At 43.2% G+C, this 25041-nt stretch overlaps 1 protein-coding gene across 6 annotated transcripts in view; it reads left to right on the top strand.

The window, feature by feature from the left end:
* Window positions 1–25041, top strand: part of SDK1 (sidekick cell adhesion molecule 1) — a 588002-nt gene that overhangs the window by 439318 nt on the left and 123643 nt on the right. For all 6 annotated transcript variants that reach the window (XM_077918733.1, XM_028706986.2, XM_077918736.1 and 3 more), the window contains exons 23-25: window positions 915–1036; window positions 20029–20138; window positions 23672–23822. In XM_077918733.1, coding sequence (XP_077774859.1) covers window positions 915–1036; window positions 20029–20138; window positions 23672–23822 — 383 coding nt within the window. The remainder of the gene's footprint in view (window positions 1–914; window positions 1037–20028; window positions 20139–23671; window positions 23823–25041) is intronic.

Genomic DNA, 25041 nt, shown 5'->3' on the forward strand with positions numbered 1-25041 from the left:
TGGTTGTCATAGAACATGATTCAGGAAAGATTTGGGTGGGAGGTTATACTGGGGCCTTTTCAAGGCTAATGGTGAAATGAGTAGTTAAAGGAATCAAGTCCCTGCATTAATGTAGTGCCCTTAACTCTGTGCCATTGCATCTACACCTTCATGAATGCCTTACACGAGATGGGAAGCAGAGACTTAGAATCTGGACTCTAGCAAGCTGCCGGGGCTGAGGAGAAGAAAATAGTCAGAGCTGAGCTACTCCTCCCCTCTCCTACTTCTCATGAATGGGAGCCCATGTGGGGAGTTGAGTGGCAGGTGAGATGAGGAGGCACTCAAACCACTTTTAGTGCCTTGCTATCCATATACAATGACCAGAATTGCATCATTATGCATTTATCATGATTATTTTGTTTCACTGGCAATCCCATTTCTACCAAGGAGTCACTTGCTTTGAGGTGTTATCCAAGCTTTGAATGCACATAGAGTTCTCTAAGATATAAAGATACTCTTGATACCCATAGCAGAGAATGGTTCATCTTCAAAACTTCCAGACAATGTCCTGATTCAGAGTCAATAGTCCTGTTACTATCAATTCTCGGAGAGTAACAATGGGGGAAGGAATTTCGCCTTCATATCCTCTTTGTCGTTCCTTTGAAGGCCAGAGAGAGAAACAGGATGTTGGACCAGGTTGGCTCTTTTGCAATCCAGTGGGTCACTTCTGATGTTCAGATATGCCACTGGAAAATAATAGCCAGATGGGTGGGGCATAAATAGTAAAATTATTTATTTATTTATTTATTTATTTATTTATTTATTTATTATTATTGCAGCTGTTCAAGATGTTGAAATGTTGAGCTGTGTATTTATCCCCTGACTCTGTCTTCTTTTTCTCCCTCTCTTTCTATTTGGTGTGTTGCCATATATAGAGCTTCCTGGTGCACCATCCAATTTGGTCATTTCCAATATCAGCCCCCGCTCTGCCACCCTTCAGTTCCGGCCTGGGTATGATGGGAAAACATCCGTCTCCAAATGGATAGTGGAAGGCCAGGTATGCAAAATATTTGTGGATGAGGTTTAAGATTTCCATTTTAATTAAGTAATTCTGAGGCACTAAAAATATGATCACCTCTGATTTTTAGCTGCTAGAGTATGACCACGAGAGTCTCCTAAAAACAATTTGAAAAGGTTCAAGATTGAAGTTGGTGATTCACCTCGAAAAGATGATGTTGTTTTGTTGCAGCATCAGACTCACAAGAGCGATATCTCATAGGCTGTTGGCTGTGCGTTCCTGAGTGAGGGCTTAGAGCAAATGTACCAAATAAGTATAGAGTGGTACCTTGGTTCTCAGACGCCTTGGTACTCGAACAACTTGGAACTCAAACACTGCAAACCCTGAAGTAAGCATTCCGGTTTGCAAACTTTTTTTGGAAGGCGAAAGTGCTCCGCTTTGAGTGTTAAGCTTCCGTTTTGAGTGTTATGCTGAGGTCTGTCTGTTTTTGCTATTTATTTTGCGTTTTTGTGGCTTTTTTCTTTTGTTTTTCTGACTGTGTGGAATCCAGTTCAGCTACTGATTGATTGATTGATTGTGTGACTGCAGTACGTTGTTTATTGCTTTCATTTTATGGATCAATGGTCTCGTTAGATAGTAACATTCATGTTAAATTGCTGTTTTAGGGGTTGTTTTTAAAAGCCTGGAACGGATTAATCCATTTTGCATTACTTTCTATGGGAAAGTGACCCTTGGTTTTGGAACGCTTTGGTTTTGGAACGGACTTCTGGAATGGATTAAGTTTGAGAACCAAGGTGCCACTGTAGTTAGCAAGTGAGCTGATGGATCTGCCTGGCTTGCAGGGGAGTCAAGAGGTTGGCTTTTCTGCTACAGGGAAGTGGTAACAGGATGCCTGTTAAAAGAGGGGATAGATGTTTCTCCACTAAGAAGGAACAAAAATTGCATACAGACAATGAACAAGGCTGGCCTTCCATTCTATTCAGAGAACAAGGGCAAAGGTGAGAGCATTTACTGTTGCCTTTAAATGCACCGAGTTGATAATTAAGAGTGTGTAAGCTATTAGCTTTCTTCAAAGGGAGAGCAAGGGAGAAAGGCTAAGAAATGCATTTAGATGAAAGCTATTTTCAAAAGCATGATCTTCCTGCTTGGCTGTATAGAAATATTTCCATCTTGAGCACTTTATTAAGGTTTGATGCTTATGTCACTATCAGTACATTTGCAATTGTACAGGATCTAAAAATATAAAAATGTGCCTCAGCTCACTGGCCTTGGGAATGATTATTTGTCTGTCTCTCTCTCTCTCTTTCAATCTCTTTCTTTCTTTCTTTCTTTCTTTCTTTCTTTCTTTCTTTCTTTCTTTTAGGCAAGTTTATGGAAACTAAGTCTGTCAACGGATAACAAATGCAATTTACTGTCCATGGTTTAAAGTCAATGTACCTCTGATTGTGGTGTATATGATAAACAATAGGGGCACCACAATTAGCACCCCACTAGAGATTTTTCTTATTATTCATTCCTGATTATTTGTGCCCATGGTGGTATTGTGGTGCTTCTACAACATTCTGCTTTCAATACTGTCTACACCTGCAAATGTTTGAGGCTACACAGCTTTGCTTCCAACTTGTGCATGTCCCATAGTTTCCTGCTGAAATCCTGTCACTTTTCATACCTCAGAACTAGTGAAGGAAGATGACGTTCTTTAGAAATCCACAACTAATGTTCTTTGTTGCATCTCTGACACCTTATAGAATATACTCACAAAAACCCACTAGTGTCTAGTCTAGAGGGACCCTCCATCATGCCCCGTTAGTGAACTTCCCAAGGCATCTAACTGGTTGCTGTTGTCTTTCCCATCAGCCAGTTTTAAATTGGAATGTTGGAATTCTGCAACTGGTTAGAGACTAAGAAATACTCAAACGTTGTGCCGGGTGTTAATATTTGGGAAGGAAGCCTCTCATGCAAGGAGGAGGAGAGACATCATACCAAGGGATATTATCAGTATTTGTGTGCTAAACTTTGTTAGTTGATGTACAAAAAAAATGAAAATAAAACAGGCCGTTACTTTACATTTACCTTCTAAACCAAGATATCCCCTCCCCCATTAAGACTCTGTGCCTTTAATGCCTACCTAAAAAGTAAAGGGACCCCCGACAGTTAAGTCCAGTCACAAACGACTCTGGAGTTGTGGCGCTCATCTCGTTTTCCTGACCGAGGGAGCTGGCGTTCGTCCGCAGACAGTTTTTCTGGGCCATGTGGCCAGCATGACTAAGCTGCTTCTGGCGAAACCAGAGCAGTGCACGGAAATGCCGTTTACCTTCCCACCGGAGCGGTACCTATTTATCTACTTGCACTTTGATGTGCTTTCGAACTGCTAGGTTGGCAGGAGCTGGGACTGAGAAACGGGAGCTCACCCCGTCACAGGGATTTAAACCTCCAACCTTCCGGTTGGCAAGCCCAAGGCTCAGTGGTTTAGACCACAGCACTACCTGCGTCCCTAATGCCTACCTAAAAGGTAAAGGTAAAGGTACCCCTGCCCGTACGGGCCAGTCTTGCCAGACTCTAGGGTTGTGCATATAATTCAACAGGTGTAGTTTTCTCTATGTGGAGACACCACGGTGGAGAAATCTGTGCCTTGTTCAATTCTGTGCCTCTCATACTATTGTATTCAAATGTATTATTGAATACTACTTTATTTGACATAAGCTGTTCATTTCAAAGTTACGTTTTTATTGTGACTTTTTCATATTGGATCAGATTGTTGAAAGGTGTGTGATCTTTGTCGTTTCTTCAGCTTGTAAGCCGCCTTGCTTATACAGTGGTGCCTCACAAGACGAAAAGAATCCATTCCGCGATTCTCTTCGTCTAGTGGTTTTTTCGTCTTGCGAAGCAACCCTATTAGCGGCTTAGCGGATTAGCGCTATTAGCGGTTTAGTGGCTTAGCGGCTATTAAAGGCTTAGCGGCTTAGCTGCTAAAAGGCTATTAGCGGCTTAGCGGCTTAGAAAAAGGGGGGGAGCGGGGGAAAACGCAAGACTTGTAAGACGTTTTCGTCTTGCGAAGCAAGCCCATAGGGAAAATCGTCTTGCGAAGCAACTCAAAAACGGAAAACCCTTTCGTCTAGCGGGTTTTCCGTCTTGCGAGGCATTCGTCTTGCGGGGCACCACTGTAATAATATAGAAAGGTGGTATTCAAATTAAAAGTGAAATGGAATACAGTGGTACCTCGGGTTACAGATGCTTCAGGTTACAGACTCTGTTAACCCAGAAGTCGTACCTCTGGTTAAGAACTTTGCTTCAGGATAAGAACAGAAATTGTGCAGTGGCGGCGCGGCAGCAGCGGGAAACCCCATTAGCTAAAGTGGTACCTCAGGTTAAGAACGGACCTTCAGAATGAATTAAGTTCTTAACCTGAGGTACCACTGTACATCTTAAAGCTTCTGTGAGGAGAAAGGCAATCCTAATCATACCACAGGTTTGTTTCCCCCCCCCCCCCCCCACAAAAAAAACAATACACCCCTGGGCCTTCCTCATCCTTAATCTGTCTGTATGCATTATTTAAGAATTTGCCCCATTAGGGGAATAAAAAAATCAATCCAGGATGTGAAACAGTCAGCAAGACTGAAATATGACTTCTCTTCTTTTACTCTTGAGCTGCTTCAGATTTTCATTTTGTTTATATGTTTGTTTTTGCAGTGCAGTAAAGGAAGTGGTGAAATAGCTGGCAGACTTTCTTGTTGTGAGATACTACATAATAGATATGTGGCAGTCTATAAATAAATTGTAGAGATCTTTGTGAATGTTCAGAAGAAAGAAAGCCACAACAGGAATTGCAGACACGCCTCTGTATCTGTAGTCCAGCTCGCTCAGGAGTTTATCTCATCCTCAGTGGAGAAATCTGCTTTTAGATTCTGTTTCATGAGTTTCTATGCTAAACAGGCTGTCTGGGTGTGTGTGCGTTAAATTATAGGCCACAAGGGGGTAGTACAGGATGAATTGCCTTTTACAATATACTTCCAATCACTCATGTGTCTGAGTAATGAAATACTCTAGAGTTTTCTCACCTTAAGTCTTTAAGTGTGCCTCGGAGAAATACTCCTCTCCATTAGCTCTGAACAATGTCCCTCTTTGTTTCTGCTGTGGTATCCTAGATTTATTTATTTATTTCCAACTGGCCGTTCCTCATTTATTCTCCTGTCAGGCAAACTCTGCTCCTTCCTTCCCACCTACAGATTTCTATAAATAATATTATATGGTACTTTTAAGATTAAATGCTGAATTCCTGAGACTATTCCTTTATACTGACCATTCGCTGGTAGTGAGGTTGCTTCCAGTTGTTTGGTCCCTTTTGAACGATGCGTACAGACATTCCATTTCTTCTTCTTTGGCAATCTCCCGTAGCTGAGTAAGATTGTCTTCCATAAACACAGTTTTAAAAGTGAGTCCGTAAGTGATTGTGGAGGCCAATTCTGGATCCACACGTCCTTCCACAGTGGAGTCATAGGTTTCCGGGCAGGAGTTGATCATGGTGTGGATTTGCCAAGTATGCCTTCCTCTTAGCGCGTTTTCCCCTTGCGTCCTGAGTTTGAGTGTCTTCAAAGCCCATGACACCTTTGGTAAAGGCTGTTCTCCAATTGGAGTGCTTGCAGGCAAGTGTTTCCCAATTGTTGGTGTTTATACTACTATATATATATATATATATATATATATATATATATATATATATATATATTTGCCTTGAGACTTTAAACCTCTTTTGTTGACCACCAGCATTACACTTTTCATTTTTAAGTTCAGAATAGAGTAGTTGCTTTGGAAGACAATAATCAGGCATCCGCACAACATGACCAGTCCAACGAAGTTGATGTTGAAGAATCACTGCTTCGACACGGGTGAACTTTGCTTCTTCTAGTACACTGGCATTAGTTCGCCTGCCTTCCCAAGTGATGTGTAAATTTTTTTGGAAGACACCATTGGTGGAATCTTTCGAGGTTTCCATTTAACCTTTACCTCGGCATGTGATTCCTGAACAGTATCCAGGTTCCAGGGCATCATGCTGATGTTGTTCATACCACAGATCTCAGTCAGCACATAAGCCATGGTTACACTGCAGTGCATTGCTGAAACAACATTCCCTGCATCTCTGGGGATGGTTGTGACACTCACAACATGCAAGGAGGGGAGAGTGCTCTCTTGCTTGGCCACTGCGAGAACTGGATAATAGGCTCTTCCTATGTCCATCTTGGCTAGCAGCCATTTACAGTCTTATCCTTCATGAACTTGTCTAATCCTCTTTTAAAGCCATCCAAGTTGGTGGCTCTCACCCTGTGGGAGGGACTTCATGGCTTAACTAAGCACTGCATGAAGAAGTACATTCTTTTATCTGTCCTGAACCTTCCATCATTTAGCTTCTCTGGGTGTCTGTGAGTTCTAGTGTTGGAGAGAGGGATAATTATTATTTTTCTTACGCACTTCTCCATGCCATGTGTAATTTTTCTCACATCACCTCTCTCTCGCCTTTTCATTTTGGTGGCCCTTTTCTGAATCTTTCTGCTTCTTTCCTTCATTTTCCCAGCTTCTTCATCTTAATGGTTTCTATTCTACATTTTGCTTTAAAAAGCTACACCGGGTACATTTGTGTTGAGATGTCTCATTCTTAAACTGCAGAAATAAGGATTTGTATCGGTGTTTGGATGTCCCATGTAAACCATTCTGAAGACATAAGAACAGTAGCCTAAAATATAATGCCTGCTAATCTGAGCCAATCTTTCTTTATCTGCTGCCTCTGGCTTTTTACAGCTCCAAGTCAATTCCTCCTTCCTTCGCATCTTGCTAACATTTTACTTTGCAAGACTCAGTTTTAGAGTTGGTCTGTTCTTTTGTCATTCTAAATCATGTGTCTGCAGTATACTTGGAAACAGCCTGTGGTTTGCAAATTGAAAGCTTTTACTCTGCATCATTAGACAGAATCAGAGTTGGCATCTGGGTGTTCCTTTAACAATAGCACAAAATTCTTCAGTGTGCTTCTTGTCATAACACTTGCCTGAAGGGCAGTGTGTTTCACCAACAGAAATAGAATTTTCCCAAACTGCAAAATTAAAATGTACTTAATTTTAAAACGCTTCTCTCACATTTCAGAGGCACAGCAGTTCTGGTATTATGAATCTCTCAGGGCTTACTCACCCTTTACATTTTTGTAGTCAAATACAGACCCACGGATAGAAAATACACAGAGCTCTTATTGAGCATGAAGACTGTACCTATATTACATTTGTTACACAAATATCCAAAATGCCATAGTCAGTAAAATATCTGTTGGAACTCAAACTCTGACAAAAATGTAAGATCTAACAAATTCCTCCATTGCCTCGCAGACAATTTCATTTTCCAAAAGCTGGAAGAACTGGCCTTTGTGAGTCGAGGACCCGCCACCCGCATAGGAGTATAATAAGACACAAAGACACATTATTTTAGGTTAATGGGCAAAATTAGGCCACAACTTTTATTAGTTACAGCATGTGAGTAGTATTGGCTTAAGCACTGGATGAAACAGAAATACAAGACTCCACGGGAGTCATATCAGGGTTAACAACCAATGGGAGGAGCTTGTTGATGCAAATACAACTCAAAGCTCCCCCATGACATCACGGGGGTCGTGCCATGGCCCTAGCCACCAGCAGGGCATCAGACAGGATCCACAACCGCTGGATTCTTTTAACAGAATACCCAAAAGAGGAGGGGTAGATGATGGCCCGTACCCAATCCTCCAACACAGCACACATATTCCAGTGCCTAACTGCTAATACCAGAAAGTTGTGACGAATTGCTATAAGGTAGGCGAAAAAACCAAGAGGCTGGTGCCAATTTGCCAAATGGATAAAAAAGTCCTACCAGGCCCCTTGGGCAACCAAGGCAACCAACCAAAGTCGGTAGCAAGGTCAATATGCAAAAGAAGCTGACCTAAGAGGGAGGGAGGGCGGGAGATCCGAAGAAAGCAGGAACAGGCTGGGAGCAGAGCGCTGCTGCGGCTGTTTAAATGTGGCTAGCCCCGCCCACCAGCCAGCCCTATTGGTTGGCTGGAAGGCTTAGCCGCGGCAGCAGAAGCAATCAAGAGCAGGGAGCCGAGCACACCTCCCTGCCCCACAGCGGGAAGCTGCTCCCGCTCACAACCCCTCCCCTCTGGGAGGAGGAGAGGCCTTGCCAACAGGGAGGAACTGATTGACGAGGTGGAAGCACTGGGAGACATGGGAGGAAGGGATCATGGCCTCCTGGCTTTCATGATACAGAAGCAAGGGAAAGCTGAGTGTAAGTCAGACATGCACTCTGGACCTGAAGAAGGCTGATTTAAGAAGCTTAAGGAACTACTGGGTGAGATCCCATGGTCAGAAATATTCAAAGAGAAGGGAGTCCAGGAGGGGTGGGAATTTCTTAAAAGTGAAATATTGAACGCACAAATGCAGACAATTCCAACAAGAAAGAAAAGTGAGATGCATCTAAAAGAACCAGTGCGGCTGAGCAAGATGGGCCATTGGCATTCAGATATGAATGCAGACTTTCAGGGGAAATCTGTAACTTTTCAAGTGCATCCTTGTCTCTCAGTGGCCAGACAGATGCTTCAATAGGAAGCCCGCGAGCAGGACCCAAGCACAAGAGCCCTCCCTCCTCCTGTGGTTTCCAGCACCTGGTACTCAGAAGAATTGCTGCCTCCAACTGCAGAGGCAGAGCCGAGCCAATTTCTTAGTTTCCTCTATGTACAAAGGGGCTGATTATAAACCTGATGAAGAACTGATGGTCTTTACAGAGTGACTTGGCTCCTTCACTAAGCTTGAAATAGCATTGTACATCAGCCCTGGCTCTGAATGCTCCCCTCCCCCCCCCAACCCCAGAGCAAGAATACTTTTTCGGCTTTGTTAAGCAGCCTTTTATCAACTGTAAATGTACTCCATTGCCTTTGAGATGACAGATGGCGCTTGGAGAGCATAACTTGGATAAGAACCAGGATTCAAGGTCCCCAAGGTGACAGGAAAGTCTTTGCCACTCTGTAGCATTGAAGTTGAAGCCCACTCCAAAAGTTTGGTGGGCAAAGCATTATTTGCTGCCTTGGTTTATTAATAAGTCCTAGGCATGAAGCTGGCACTTGAATCTGGAAACTGATATCACGGCAGACATCTCCAGTGTTACAATCAGTCCATGTTAAGTGTGGGCTCACTTCCATTTGCCCTGCTACTTTCTCCCAGGAAAGCCTGCAGTTCAGTACTGAATCGGAACAAACAGCAATCTGGTTTTCTATTTGTTCTGATTTGGTGCTAAAGAGCGCAGGCCAAAGGCAGAGTAATAAGAATAATGAATTTCTTATACTCCACCCATCTGTCTGGGTTACCCTTGTCACTTTATGCAGCTTCCAACAAAATACAGGAGAGGGGGTGAACCACATCAAACATTAAACGCTTTCCGAAACAGGGCCGCCTTATAATCTAATAAAATGCTGCAGCAGCCTTTAGTATCAGCTTAGGTAGCTTGTGCCATTAAAAAAAACAAATAAATACTAGACAGCCAGGTTTCTAATATATTTCTACCACCCCACATCCTTCAGGAAGCAGGTGCCTATCAAAATTTTGCCTAAAGCAAACTTCCCCTCCCCAAGCAAATGTGTTGGTTGATCCTTAAGCAAAACTGAATAGGAACCAGTGACATTTCTCAGAAGGGTTGTTATAATCCCATTTGTACGGATATAGATCTTCCCTAAGCAATCACCAGATTTTGCCCGAAGCAAACTTTGAAGTGAATTTGGAGGTTCCTCTTCTGGCAGAACATCTGAGGAAGTTTGTTGATAGTCAAATGTTTGTCAATAAGACAAACAGCTTGAGCTTAGTCTACTCAGAAGTAAGTCCCATTGATTTCAATGAAGCTGATTCTCAGGCAAGTTGCTACAGGATTGCAGTGGGAACACATCTTTTTCAGGTTACAAATTTTGGATACATCGCAATCCCAATGCACCTACAAAGACCCAGCCACCTGGAGGGAAATGCGATAATCAGAAATATATATGGCCAGCATCCAGCTGACATGCCTACTAGGGTTTCTGGATAGGTTTAGTTTTTTAAAAAATTAACAAACAAACACAAACACATACCAAACATAGGGTATTGCAAGCTGCTTTTGGAATCGTCATTTCAAAAGTAGCTTCCCATGTAGGAAAACATGAAGTCCCTCGAAACCTTTTGGATGCATGGAATCAACCAGGTTCTGCCAGTGACCAAGTGCTTCACCTCTACACCTTTAATAATAATAATAATATTTTATTTATACCCCGCCCTCCCCAGCCAAGGCCGGGCTCAGAGCGGCTTACAAGCAATAATAAAAACAAGAAGAATGATTACAACTTAAAAACAAAAATAAAATACAACATTCAAATAATGGAACATTAAAATATTAAAATGTAGCCTCATTGCAGGAGGAGAAGGAAAAGAAAAAAGAAAGAGAGGGAGGGAGGGAATCAAATTGGCTCCAAGCCAAAGGCCAGGCGGAACAACTCTGTCTTACAGGCATTGCGGAAAGAAATCAGATCCTGCAGGGCCCTGGTCTCATGAGACAGAGCGTTCCACCAGGCCGGAGCCAGAGTTGAAAAGGCTCTGGCTCTGGTTGAAGCCAATCTAACTTCCTTAGGGCCTGGGACCACTAGGGTGTTGTTATTTATGGACCTTTAAACTGACTAAACAAACTTTCAACAGTATCTGAAAATTTAAAAACAACCATCAAGTACAAAAATAAATACATCAAATGCCCAAATTAGGTGAACTAATTTAATGCCATTGGTAGTCTGTGACCCTCCAGAGGTTGTTGGACAGCAGCAGCCATCATCACTGGCTGACTCAAGATGGAGTTTACCACATCGGGAGGACAACAGATCAACCACCTATGGCAGCTCCCAGTGTTCTCTTCAAGGCTTCCCCATGAAAACTTCCCAGTGAATCTGTGCTTGTCAAGAAGCAGCCAAGCATCTCTCAAACATATTAAATTCAAAAATCGATCCTAAATTCTTCATGAGTTGGTTTTTCTTCCTTTCTGCATTTTCTATGTATGGGCATTCTCTCACGTTTTTATGCCAATAGGTCTGTTCATTTTTATTCCCTCTCTTGTGAGAGCAGAATCCGTTTTTTTTTTTTTTTATTCCTTACCTCATGGCAGGTCAAGATGTTCTTGAATTTGTAATCCCATCATCTTGATTTATAGAAGAGCCATATGACATACTTCTTAAAAGGTCTATTAAAATTTATTAGTGCTAATTTTTCATCTCCCTCAGACTGTACACTTGAACCCAGCATAATAAAGCAAAGCTGAATTTCAAAGCAAAGGCATCTCTTCTTTAAAAAAAATAAATCAACGAATTAGCCCATTTATGTTAAAAACTATACAGCTGTATTTAGAGATTGCTATTGTAAAACATGCAACTTGTCGCAAACTCTGGGAAGGGTCCCAAGATTCAGAAGAGAAATTTTGATGAATCTATTAAAGTCTGTTCCAAAGGACATGCAATCATGCCATTTTTGTTTTGGCGTTGAAGTCATCCCAAGCTTTGGGGATGACTTTGTTTGCATATAGCGGCAGCATTTTCTCCAGTGCTTCTTACGCTAACTGCAACACCTGTTTGCTATCAGTATAACGTTGCGTGCTGGGTTAACATTGGTGGGAATTGCATGACTGGGAAGTTCCCCATAGCACTAATGGATATGGTGGGTCCACTGGTGCAACTGGCATGCAGCATGATTGCTGGCCCCCCACTCCCTGTACACAAACTGGGGCTTAGGCCATGGAGCAACAGCCCCTTTCCTTTCCTTTCCTGTATTGCCTTTCCTGTATTGGACTGTAAGCTTATTTCGACTCAGCCTGTGCTTAAATGAATTCTGCACAGTATCTAGTCTTTTAAGATGCTCAACACATAATACATATTGCCATTGTGTTGGGAAATACCATGAAATGTGACTGTTGTGCTTAGCCACAGATGCACTTAGTTTAGGACTGCACTGGCAAACTTCTCTACGAGTTTCTCTAGTTCCACGGGTTAAGTCCGATTTTCAATGTCAACGGAGCTATTAGGATTCATCCATTGTATGAGGCGCTCCTCTTGATGTCGTTTTCACTTTAGAGCTTGGTAAATAAAGTGCCCGAGACTCTGACAATTTTATGCTTTTGCCGATCTTTAAATCAAAAACAGCTGAATCGATTTAAGTACTCTTTTGTAAGAGGAAAAAATTGCATCCGGGCTGACAGGCTGTGTACCAAATTTCATCCCAAAGCGATTTCAAATGACTGAGTTATAAACCTCTATAATGAAAACAGTGACATAGCCTGAACTATTGCTGAACACAGGGTGCCTGGCTAACAATGGAGAAACATTGTGTTCCCATTGAAAGTGACGAGGAGCTGATCACCATTTCTTGCTTGGGAAACATTTCCCATCTTTCATATTACCATTTGTCTTTGGGAAAGAAAAAGAGGCGACTCTTACTTTTCATTCTGGTATTTAATTAACTTTGGCTGGAATCATTTTTCTTTTAAAATCTTTTAAATCTCAGGGGCTTTCTTGTCTTGCACATCCCACCAAAACCCACACAGACTGCTTAACTTTTCAGTTCTTGGCAGGGTCAGGATATGAGTCAAGGAATTTGGCAGCAACATGGGGTCTCGGGTCCCATCCATGCTGAGCTTGGTCTTGACTTTGCCACATGCTGTCTCAAATTTGTCTGTACTTGAAAAGTTGCAGATTTTCACTGAGAGTCTGCATTCATATCTGAGCTGAGTGACAGGCCATAGTCCCTCTCTCCAAGCACTTGGTTTCGTGTGACTCCTAGAGAAGTTTTTCTATTTCTGCACCAAAACTGATTTCAGCGCCTTGGTATCAGAGAGTTGCCAAAGGCAACTTCACCTCTGTATCAAGTTCAGGCCTTAGGGCCACATCAAACTGGTCCAGTTTGCTTCATACCTTCTCATAGTAAATGTATGAAAGTTGCATGGCCACCACATTCACTGCTTGTGAATATATGTCTTAAGTTCTGCCTAACTCTGCTGGGAAGCAACAGCCAGTCTTCCCATCAGATCCTCACTTGGGCGTGAAAGCCATAGCTGGCTTGCACACTTTTGCCTACATGGTAGTCAGATGTGTTGCATATTTTGAAGCAGGTCCCAATTCATTAAAATACTTGCAAGTTTCTGGACCATCAAATCTCTGATCAAAAAGACTGATTATGCCAAGTAAAATAATAATAATAATAATACTTTGGATCATAATACTGTAGAACTTGTTTCTGATGAAGATTGGAGAGAACAAACTATCACTTTTTGTGGAGTTCATATATGAAATGAACAGGAAAATCATCCACATGTTTTCTCATAAATAAGCCCCAATGGGTTCAATGGCACTTATGCCCAGTTAAGCCTGTATGGGATTGTAGTCTAAACAGGTCAACTGCAACCGTGTCATAGAGTTTATCTTAAAACTTCTTTATTCATTTACAGGAAAAGTTTTGTGCAGCTCGAAAACTCGTATGCTCACCAAGAGAAATGGTTCCAATAAAAAAGTGATATTGACTTCCTTGCATTGCCCTTTCCATTCTCGTTGGCCATCATGGATATTGCCTCCCTACCAAAGTTGTCTTGACTTTAAACTTTATTCCTTTCCCATCCCATCCTCATCAAAGAATTGATGATCAAGACAGATTGGAAATGCCGTTCATAAGCCAAGCACACTGGGGAGAATATATAAGGGTGTTCTCTTGGACATTTACTGCGCCCTTGCAAAACTGTCATGAAAATTTACCAATGCAGACACAAGTGGGCAAGCTGAATTTTTCAAGGTCGATTTACCGTATTGTGAGCACCAATTACTTCAGATTCAAGTGAGGTTTCACACATCTGGTGTAAAAGGAATGTCTTTATAAGTTTTCTTGGGGAGAAAATGCTTTTGGCTTACATGAAACTTCTCATTGATTTTTATAAAGATCTTGATGTAAGGCTGCAGTTATTGAGGCTAAGAAAGCAATGCTCATGCCTTATATTTGATCTTTCTGTGCTTGAAAAATGTATTAGATATTGTGGGTCTTGCCATAAGCTAAACATTTATTTTCAGGAATGTCCATTTGGCATGAGATTGTGTTAGGAGAATTTTGAGATCACAAACCTCGAATATGAATACTTGCCGAAATGGATGATAGGATTAGGCCTTGCACCTTATACTTCTATACCTTCTTTTTGTTACTTTCTAAATAAGATTTTGTCAGCCTTAGCAGAGAGGTATTTGAAATGCACACAATATTTTTGCCAGATTGGTGTATTGAATCAATTATGCTTGTAGGCAGGGGTTTAATTGCTTATTACATTTCTATCCCATCCAACGTAAGGGCTGTCGGATGAAAGGACCAGGGCTTTATTAGCCTTTAATTAAAGCAATATAGCTCACAGCTGAACTTTGAGGGGTTGTAGGTGAAGTCTGTGGCTAGTGGCAAAGTGTTCCTGCTCCCAATCTCTGGCATCTCCCTGTAGGAATGGGAAGGACCACCCCTTTTGCTTTTGAAACCACGAAGAGCTGCTCCTAATTAGCACAGAAAATACTGAGCTAGATGGACCGTTGTTCTGACTCATACTGAGGCAGCATCCCATCTATCTTCCTGCTCATGGAATTCCCACGCAACATGGAGTTATGCCTTGGGTTTCTGGGAGAATGAAATATACAGACGGCATGGGGTGAGATGGTGAGATGGTTTCTTCCTATGCTCACTTCTGCTGCAGTCCACAAACACCAATGAACCATCCTCCAGATATCTGAGCATCTCCTGGTACAGCTTAGCTATAGAGCACTTTGCAGTAGAGCTGGAGAGCCCTTTGCTTCTGTGGAAAGAAAGGAGCTGAGTTGCTACCCCTTAAAAAAAAAGATGAGGCTTCTCAGGGACCTGGTGGGAAACACCCAGGAGCCCATCCTAAGCCTCTACTAACTCTCCATGTCTATTGGGCAGTGAGTTCCTCCACTGACTGGGAAACCGATTTAACTCTGTTCTGGATTCTTGCTTGCTATTTCTACTGAGAGAAGGCAAAGTACTCGGTTGCGTCCCCCCCCCCTCTGTCTCCATTATAAAACAACGTTCAGCAATTTCCAGGCAAGAGAGAGATATAATTATTGTCTCTGGACTGCAGCCATTCTATCTATGGCCTCCCAGGCCCCCAAGCAGGTAGCAGGCCACCTGTCATCCAGCTGGCTTTTCAAGGAGGAATCTTCTCATATGCCAGGCATAACCTGAGTCAGCCGTCCCCTCTGAGACCTTACCAATCATCTTCTTTAATGATTGAAAGCTGTGCTCTGGCTTGAAGACTCACTCGGGACATCCTTTCTTGGTGCTTGCCCATTTGTTGCTCCATGAGTGTAAATTGTTTAAAGAGTAACGTTCAGAAAGCTGCTCACCTCCCCATTTCCTACTGTTAAGCTCCTCACTGCATGGCGCCTTCTCTTTTCTTTTCCTGCTTTTTGATTTGTTTTATATTACTTTGAGAAATACCATGGACACCAATAGTCTACGCCACGGACTGGCTGGATGCAGAGGATTGGTGGGATTGGTGGGAGGCGGCAGCAGGGAAACCCCCAAGGGAGCCCCCCGGGAAGTAAGCTCAGAGCCAGGGGATTGGTGGTGGGATGACAGTGAGTGGTCAGAAGGAGAAGGGCGGGGGAGAGCAGATTGGGAGGAGGAAGAGTCATATGCAGAGGAGGTAACAGGGTTTAGTGAGCAGGAAGAGTCAGGGCAGAAGGCAGTTCAGACTCGGAGGCAGAAGAGGGGTCTGGAGAGGTGTGGGGCCAGAACACTGAAGCCCAGGAGTCTCCCTCTCCTGCTGCAGAAGCCAGGGAGGCTTCCCCCCTTCCCCTTGGTCTCCCAGGGCACACAGGGAAATCATAGAATCATAGAATCATAGAATCATAGAATCATAGAGTTGGAAGAGACCACAAGGGCCATCGAGTCCAACCCCCTGCCAAGCAGGAAACACCATCAGAGCACTCCTGACATATGGTTGTCAAGCCTCTGCTTAAAGACCTCCAAAGAAGGAGACTCCACCACACCCCTTGGCAGCAAATTCCACTGTCGAACAGCTCTTACTGTCAGGAAGTTCTTCCTAATGTTTAGGTGGAATCTTCTTTCTTGTAGTTTGGATCCATTGCTCCGTGTCCGCTTCTCTGGAGCAGCAGAAAACAGCCTTTCTCCCTCCTCTATGTGACATCCTTTTATATATTTGAACATGGCTATCATATCACCCCTTAACCTCCTCTTCTCCAGGCTAAACATGCCCAGCTCCCTTAGTCGTTCCTCATAAGGCATCGTTTCCAGGCCTTTGACCATTTTGGTTGCCCTCCTCTGGACACGTTCCAGTTTGTCAGTGTCCTTCTTCAACTGTGGTGCCCAGAACTGGACACAGTACTCCAGGTGAGGTCTGACCAGAGCAGAATACAGTGGCACTATTACTTCCCTTGATCTAGATGCTATACTCCTATTGATGAGGCCCAGAATTGCATTGGCTTTTTTAGCTGCCGCGTCACACTGTTGGCTGAAAGTAGGCTGAAATCCAGTTGTTCACAGGCGTAGTTTGAGACTGCTTGGGAAAGACCCAGGGAAGGAGTAGCATTAGTGGGTACTGAGAAGGCAAGGCATTCAGTCCTCACTCCTGCCTCTTCCAGGCAAGATCTACAGAGAAGGGTTGCTGGGACCACTAGACCAGAGTGCTTCTGTTTCACTTTGAAGAAAGAGTTAACTTTACTAAGTTCTGGAGATCTGTTGTTTTTTTGCTGCCCCACACCTGACCCGAGCCTTGACAGTCTATTGCGTTGATCTTTGCATTATTCCATTTCTAGCCCACCTTTCTGTCATTATTTTTTCTTCTTCACTTATTTATTAAATTTATATACTGCCGTATACCCAGAGGTCTCAGGGAAGCACTCACCCACTCAATACCCACTCACCACCCTGTTTCAAAAGGCCATAGAATGTCAATCAAATCAACCAAAGGCCTGATTAAAAACGGAACGTTTTTGTCTGGCACCTAAAGGTGTATAAGGAAGGCCCCAGGCGTACTTCCCTGGGGAGAGCATTCCACAGACAGGGAGCCACTGCACAGAAGGCCCCGTTCTCATGTTGCCACCCTCCAAACCTCTCGAGGAGGAGGCACACAAAGAAGAACATGAAGGACATTGGGGCTTTTAAGCCACTTTCCTGAAGGGAAGCACCCTCTCCCCACAGCCACTAAGGGCCACTGTGGGGTTGCACTCCTTTGCTGTGACGTTTTCCTGCTCCTGGTCTCTGGCGTCCCCAGGAAGGACTGGAACAGAAACCCACCTGTCCCCTTTGAACGTCTGAAGAGCTGCTGAGATAGATGGATCAATGGTCTGACTCAGTATAAGACAGGAAGCTTATTTTGTCCCGTCCCCCCCCCCCCCCGCAGAAAGAACTGCTCTAGCAGCCAGTTGCCCCGGGACTGCAGAGCTGTAGACTCCTAAGGCCTGGAAGTGTCTGTTGTTTCTTCATTCTGTATTATTGCATTCTATATCATTGCCATCTGTTGCAAGCTACCTCAAGGATCATCTGAATGAAAGGTGGGGTAGAAACCTTTCAATTTAATTAGTTAAGGTGGAGCTTCAGCTAAAGATTGAAATTTCTTGATGACAAGAAAGATGGGCAAAGGGAGCCAAAGAGACCTAGACCCAAAACAGCTCTGAGTGGCACTCCTCTTACGAAACCGAATGTGCTCACCACTCTAATTGCCAATGCCTGTCAAATAGGGCTTTCATCAGGGGGATGCCCTACCTGCATCTATAGAAAATGGCTTTCAATTTAGCAGTGGAAATTCAAGCTGCATGTCACTTTCCGGACCCATTTTCTTAACTGTGGGAGGATCGCTGTGGGGGTTTTTTTTTGCGAATGTGTTGTTGCTGCAATAAGTTGGCGGCAACTGTTTATTGCTGTAAATTTTTTAGCCTGCTGTATCCTTCCCGCTGCTTTAAGACCTCGGCCATTGCTGCTTTCTTTCCCATCTCTTCCTCTTTAAGAGTGCCCAGCCCTCTCCCCTAAAGGTGCCATGGGGGAAGAAATGCTTCAAATCCCTATTAGCGCTCTGACCCTGCTGGCGCAGTTCTTGCAGATGGGCTTTGCTGAGCTGGCTGTTGGCCACTTACAGTGGCTAATTAATACAAAGCGCTGCATAGTCTCCAAGCTGCTTAGCCAGCAGGGATATCTAAAGCTCCTTTGTTCTTCGGCTTTTGTTCCATTTCAGATCTTTGCACAGAAGCATGATCCTCCAATATCCCTGAGCTCTAGAAATGGATGCAAGGGGGGAAAAATCACTCTGCAGAGTGCAGGAGGTAGTGTCCAATGTAGATTCCAGACATTGAAGCAAACTCCCGAGTGTTTGAGTTATTTTTTATTTTTAAAGATTCTAGCCCTCGCAGCTAGAAGCATGTGGGCATTTTTATTTGTTCAACAGGCAAGGATAGGCACCCTGGATCTACCTACTTTTCTGACCTACCTCTGTTTTTCTGTGAGTCTTCTTCAATATTTCCAGTGCTAGAAATGTGGTTTATTGTATACCCAGTGTATTCTATAAAATTCCTTCTTCCAGGGCACTCAAAACATATGAACAGTACAAACAGGATAACGAAAAGAAATTATGCTACCATGAACAAATAAAATGCATGTTTTTGCAAAGTTTACTATGGAAATTTATATGAAATTTGACAGTTGCAAAATCAGGGGTGGGAGCACGGTTGCACTTATAGCCCAGGGATGGTTTCATAAAATAATGTAATGTGTGAAGAAAATAAGCTAAATGCTAAGAAACCAAAGTCCCTCGTGGACTGGATTATCTTGACATTTAATATGGCTTTGCATGTAGTCATAAAACATTACTGACTCCTTGAGTTTTTGTGAGTTACTCCCTGATGAGAGGCGCCTTGAAACAACAGCCCATGGTGGAAGTCAGAACGTTCCGTGTTATCCCATATCTCATAACAAGAAATCAACCTCTGGGTTGGAGCTCCACCATCATCATTGATCTTGTGTGGATTATGGATCTTTCTCTGTCTGCAAAAACCGATGCTTGGTTTACTGCTCGAACTACCGCCTGCTGGGCTTTTGGTACCATCAAGCATTGTTACTGATGGCTCCCCTGGGTTGCCTGAAAGCCAGCAGTTCACAAGGGGAGTGTAACCATGAGTTTTGGGTCCCTTTAAAGGAATATTGCAAGGGGTGATGGGATAACTACTTTGCCTGCAAAGGACTGCTTGCTTCTGTGCAAGATGGCCTGTTGGCGGATACCATCTGGAGAGGCCCTTCTCTCAGAGGCCAGGAATCCTCAGTTGGGGTGCCTTGGCTTTGCAGTGTCTTATCCACCTGGCACCCATTTTTAGGAGTTTTGTTTGCCTGAGCCTTCAGGGTCCCTTAATTTGTGCTGGGTTTCCCCTAGCTCGGCTGTTTGGTTTGGTGCCCTCTTCCCATTTTTTAGCCAACAATCGTTTTTTGGTTTTGCAATTTGTTTGTACTTGCAACATGCCTTGAAAATGATGGTCGAAAGTCTTGATCAGGGAAATGGGAACGGCAGGTCTTTGTTCCCCACTGAAGTGGGCACAGAGGTCAAGGATTCTAATATCAGTGTGGGGTAATAGTTAGAGCATTGGACTAGGACCTGCAAGATATCAGGATTCACTTGGCCATAAAGCTTACTGGGTGAGCCAGTCACTCACTCACTCTCAGCCTGACCTACATACCTAACCTAGTGCTCTCAGTGTTCATGGCACTAAATAGAGGTCCTCGCCCCAAAGATCATACAAATTATAATTCAACTCAGGGGAAATAACAGAGGAAGGGGAGGTGAAGGGGTAGTCAGGGAACCAATGTGTGATTCTCTCCATTGAAAAGAAAAAGGGCATGTCTGACTATATTCCAAGGAACATTTCCCAAGTGCGATGTTGTCTAAATGACGAAGGAAAAAATAACTTCCCATCCTCTCCACAGGTTGGTGTTATAGGAGAGGAAGAGGAATGGATAACTTTGTGCGAAGTGGAGAAAGAATCAGATGCTCAGATGCTGGAGATCCCAAACCTCACGCCTTATACTCATTACAGGTGAGAACAGCAAGTAATTAATTGCTGCGCCAACATGCTACCAAGTGTCAGCGAGGGGCAGCTTCCCAGCCTGCAGGCAGCTGGTGGGAGGAATGATGGAGGGAAATTTACACCTTGAAAGCGTTTGCACTTCAACGACCCCACTTGATGCATTTTAATTGTCACCTTCACGTAGCAAAATAATTAATCAATCTGGCAATGGGAGCAAGGTATGTAAAGTGCACTGCTAAACAGTGCCGTTGAATAACTGAACACATACCTGATGCAGATTTTGTCTAGACTAAAAGTTGCACCCGTTCAATTAAAATTGATCTTGTTTCGTTTGTGGGGAAGCTGAACTGAAATTGGCTGAATGCTCATTATATCACTTTGGCTTGATTCAGTGGGTGAAGGCAGTATAACTCAGTGCTCTTTTCTTCTCACCCCAACCCCATCATTCTACTTAAATGAACTCAGGGGTGCTGCAGAACCAAACAAGACTCCCATCAATGTCAAGTGCTGTCAATGAGAGGGACATCCCACTCCTAATTTAATTTAACAATTCTGCCTGCCCTTCTTTGACTATATTTGAAAATTCCACCTCCTTAGCCTGTGAAGCTGCCCCAGAAATGCGGATTTAAGGAGCAATAACTTTTCTGAAGCTAAACAGGTCTGGGTCTGGTTGGTGCCTGAGAGGCATTATTCCCAGGCTTCGGTAAAAAGACAAAACAAACAAAAGCTTTGGTGCAAAACTGGGGTGGAAACACTTTTAAACTGCTGCTTTGTTTATTGTTGCTGCTTTTTAATCTCTTGTTTATTATATTTGTTTTTGCCTTAATTTTTGTCCTGGAAATGTCTTTACATCAAAGGGCAGGCTGCACTTTCACCAGGTAGACAGATAAATGCAAATCAAACACTCCAGCGCATTTACTTTTAAATAACCTCACCATTTCTATATAAAATTATATTATTACGTATTTCAATATAAAATGACATTTGGAAAAAATTACATAGAAGGTTAGCTGCATATTAGTGTGGCACCCCAAAAGCAGGCAACCAGTGGCACTTTCATCAGCCTCACTTCCCTTCTCACCTCCTGCCTCTCAGCCACCATTGTTTATTTCACAATAAATGTGTTAGGACTTAAAATGCCATGGGCTTTTTTTTGTTGTTTCTGATCTAAGAGAGTCTCTGGAAAGTATTTGCAAATGCAATAAGGTTGCTGATAGCATTTCCCTTGTTCATACTTACTCCTCAGCATCAACTTAATGTGTCCCTCTTGACAAGGCATTTCGGTCTAAATAAGTTATATCAAATGGCGAGGAACAAGGGCAAAGGTCTGTAATGTTGCTATTTTAGCAAGTACTCTTCACAACAGAACATTGTTGCCTAAAAGCATTCTGAGATCCTGGAGTGGAGGAGTTTTTAGCAGCAATTGCTTTGTGAGTCACGTTCCCACGATTCAGAAAATAGGCCTGGTGTATGTTTGACCAGATTCAGTTATTTATATAAGTCATCTGCTGCATTCATATATGCTTCTGATAAAGCTAAGTGTTGGGACAGAAGTGGTGAGAGAGTTCTCCGTAGAGGAAAATGGAGCACTTCTTTGTAAGGAGCAAGGGAGCACCAGAAAATAGAAACAGCCTTTCTTTCTGGCTTATTTCATTCGAGCTCGACACTTTTGCTACTTTTACAGTAATGCATATGCATTTCCTTGGCTCTGTATCCCCAGCCTTTGAGTTGAAGTTGGGTGAAATTTTTCATCATCATAATAGATTGCATTAACAGCACTTTTGGATGTTTATGAGACCAACTGAATAATGTCATCTGGGAACAGGCATGAAGGAATATGCTGGGGAATAGCTCTGACTGACCTACTTGCTTATCATACTTAAAAGCTGTCCCCGCTTCATTTTCCTGTATCAGATTGCCACACAGGAGCAGGACAGGAGGGTGGGCAGGCAGGGGGACAGCTGCTGGCAATGCTACCTGGGTGCATTGCTTGATGAGAAGTCCATTATACGACACTAGCTAACCCAACGTAAGAGTCTGCTCTGATCCATCCATTACGCTTTTGCAAATTGATCTCCAAACTGAATTTCTCCCATCACATTCGCCATCCTTTTGAGCCCTCTGAAGCCATTGTGTGACTGTCCATAAGATGATGAAATGAGTCGCGTCTCCCAAATGCCACTTGGGCTTATCAGCTCCATCATCTTGCCAGGTCTTGGCACGGCATTCCTACATGATGAAAAGGTGGGAGGGAATAGAAAGCACTAATTATTGGACTTAGACTGCATCTTTGTCAAATGTGCTTCTTTTGTACTGTGCCCTGTCAGTGTTTGGGAAATTAATGGTGTTGTTTTGCTTAATGCATTTTCCTTTAATGCACTTCCTTAAGGAGATCTGAGCAGATAGACTAATGGCATTACACAAGCTCGCACAACCTTTCTTCAATCCCAGTCTTTTAATGCCAGAAAGCCAGCAGTCAGCAGGGACAAGTTGAGCAGCTAACGTGTTAGCACAAGGAAGCCTGAACGGACAGTCTCTCCTGCCTCTTTTGTTATGATGGCCGTATGCACCTCTAATGCCTTTTCTAAAACTGGTGCCATCACAAGGAGGAGTGATTGCTGTCATAATTTGGAAAAAATGGGATTGGTTTTGATCCAAGGGTTCATATTTGGAAATCTTGCATCAAAGGCAAGCTATTTGTTCCACATCAATGGTGTTTGGGGAGGGATCATTAGGGAAGTCTTTGGCAATGGACTCATTCCAGAGAAAGTTGCTTAAACCTAAATGGATTTAAGGATACGGTTGCTTCTTTCTGGATTGAACTCGATGTGATAGCCACATTTGCAAAGAGAAGGGAAGCAACCTCTAATTGGTTTAATCAGTGGGTTAACCAACTAAAGCTTTAGGTAATGATGGCCAGTTCTAATTGGGGAGAACAAATTTTAATCAGGGAGGCTGAGAGTCAAGCTCACCCTTGTTCATTTTTAGATGCTGTTTGGTCTTTGTGTGAAACTGTAATAAAGAATGAAACAGGGAAATAGTCAGGTTCTGAGGGGGAACAAACCATGACCTATGGCTCAGCATGACATCCCAACTAGGAATCCTGGTTAGTTTTGCTCCAACAAACCATGATCAATAAGCCACGAACAAACCTTGGCCACAGTTAGTGGCATGTTGGGAGTGAAATTTTAGAAACTAAAGTTTCTGTAATTACTTGAAAGCCCAAACAAGAAATCTGCCATTTTCTTATATTGCACTTTCCAATATATATTTTTTGACCTGCTCAGTGGGCTGTCATTATCATTCTTTCAGTTTGAGTTATCTGATCAAAAAGAATCTATTTGCCCCTTGAAAATCTCACAGTTGTAACAGAGCAAGGAACATATGTCACCTGCCATTTATCTTTGACCAATGCTGCTGTTAGTCACTTTAAAAAAATCAGTTTGATGAAGAAGGATTTCCAGAGGTTCTGTTTTCAACCCTGCGTGGCTCTTCTAAATCTTTCTGTACACTTTCTGTTTGTTCCTCTCTGTGTCCTTCAGGTTCAGGATGAGGCAGGTGAATGTGGTCGGGCAAAGTCCGCTCAGCCAGCCGTCGCGCGTCATCCAAACTCTCCAGGCACCGCCAGACGTTGCGCCAGGGAGTGTGACTGTGCGCACAGCCAGTGAGACCAGCTTGTGGGTCCGCTGGGTGGTAAGTTGATTGTAACAAGACAGCGCAGGAGGAGGAACAACATTCAAACTTTTCCCTTAGGCAAGGAGTCCAAAACTCACAAATGACTTTTTCAGGGAAAGCCATTTATTTCCTTTTTCCCAAGCGCTGCGGTCATATCTGAAGCTCCACATTTCTGGCTATATGCCAGGATAGGATGTGCTCACTAATGGACCAAACAATAAAAGCATAGCAAGGAATTATAAATGTGATATAATTGGAATAGACCAGATGCTGCCTCTTGTTTGTTTATGTTGATGTGTTTCTGAAGAAATGCCATGAAATTTGGTTCATTGTGTAGCCACTTTCATCCTAAGTTACTGAAATTGCAAAGAGATTTTTTTCCCCTACACAGAAGGAAACAGTGCCAATGTGGAGGTTATATCCATGTGATAGATTGCAGAGCTAAGTGATTAACTCTGGAATCGGGTGATAAATTGCAGGGCCATTGATAAATGAATTTATCATGTGGCTTTGACTGCTGTACCCACCCCTCAGCCTATCTGACTGAAATCCATTCAATTATTCCGATTTCCTCTGCTATTCCACTCCAAACAGCCTTCCCAAGGATATTTCTTCCTGGTTATCTTCTCAGCACCCAGTGGATGCTCCCAGAGGTTCTTATGTAAGACGGGAACTGCTGCAGCTCATCTGGCGCTCAGGAAAACGTTTTGTGCATACGTTTTCTGAATGCTCAGAACCCCTTTGAATTCTCCAAGTCATCAGGGCATTCCTTATAACAACAGGGAATAAATGTCTGCTCGTATTTGGCATCTGGTCTTGGGAGCCTGCTGCTCAAGGGAGAACAAACTGCAGATCCTGCCAGGTGCACCCAAGCTTTGGGTGTGTGCCTAAAGTAGCTTTTTGGATCCCGGTCAAAGAGGCGGGAAGTTATTGTAAGCAGAGAAGATGGATGAATGGGCAGAGAGCCAGTGAGGCAGGCAGAGATGAAAGGGGCGTATCATGTGACTTTGCAATTAACTGCATTAATATTGTTGCTGGCCATTTGTGCGTCTCTGATAATGGTCCAGAAAGAACTATCAGCTCCGGAGATTTTTACACCCATGAATTAAAGCCTCATTTATGGGCCAATGAGACAAAAAAGAAAGAAGGAAGAAAGGAGAATATTCTGTGCTTCCTGAGTTAAGGAGCAAAGACAGATCTGCCTATCTGCAACGCGCTTGCAAGTTGTGGCAATGTT

The sequence above is a fragment of the Podarcis muralis genome, chromosome 14, assembly GCF_964188315.1.
Source record: "Podarcis muralis chromosome 14, rPodMur119.hap1.1, whole genome shotgun sequence".
Taxonomy (NCBI): Eukaryota; Metazoa; Chordata; class Lepidosauria; order Squamata; family Lacertidae; genus Podarcis; species Podarcis muralis.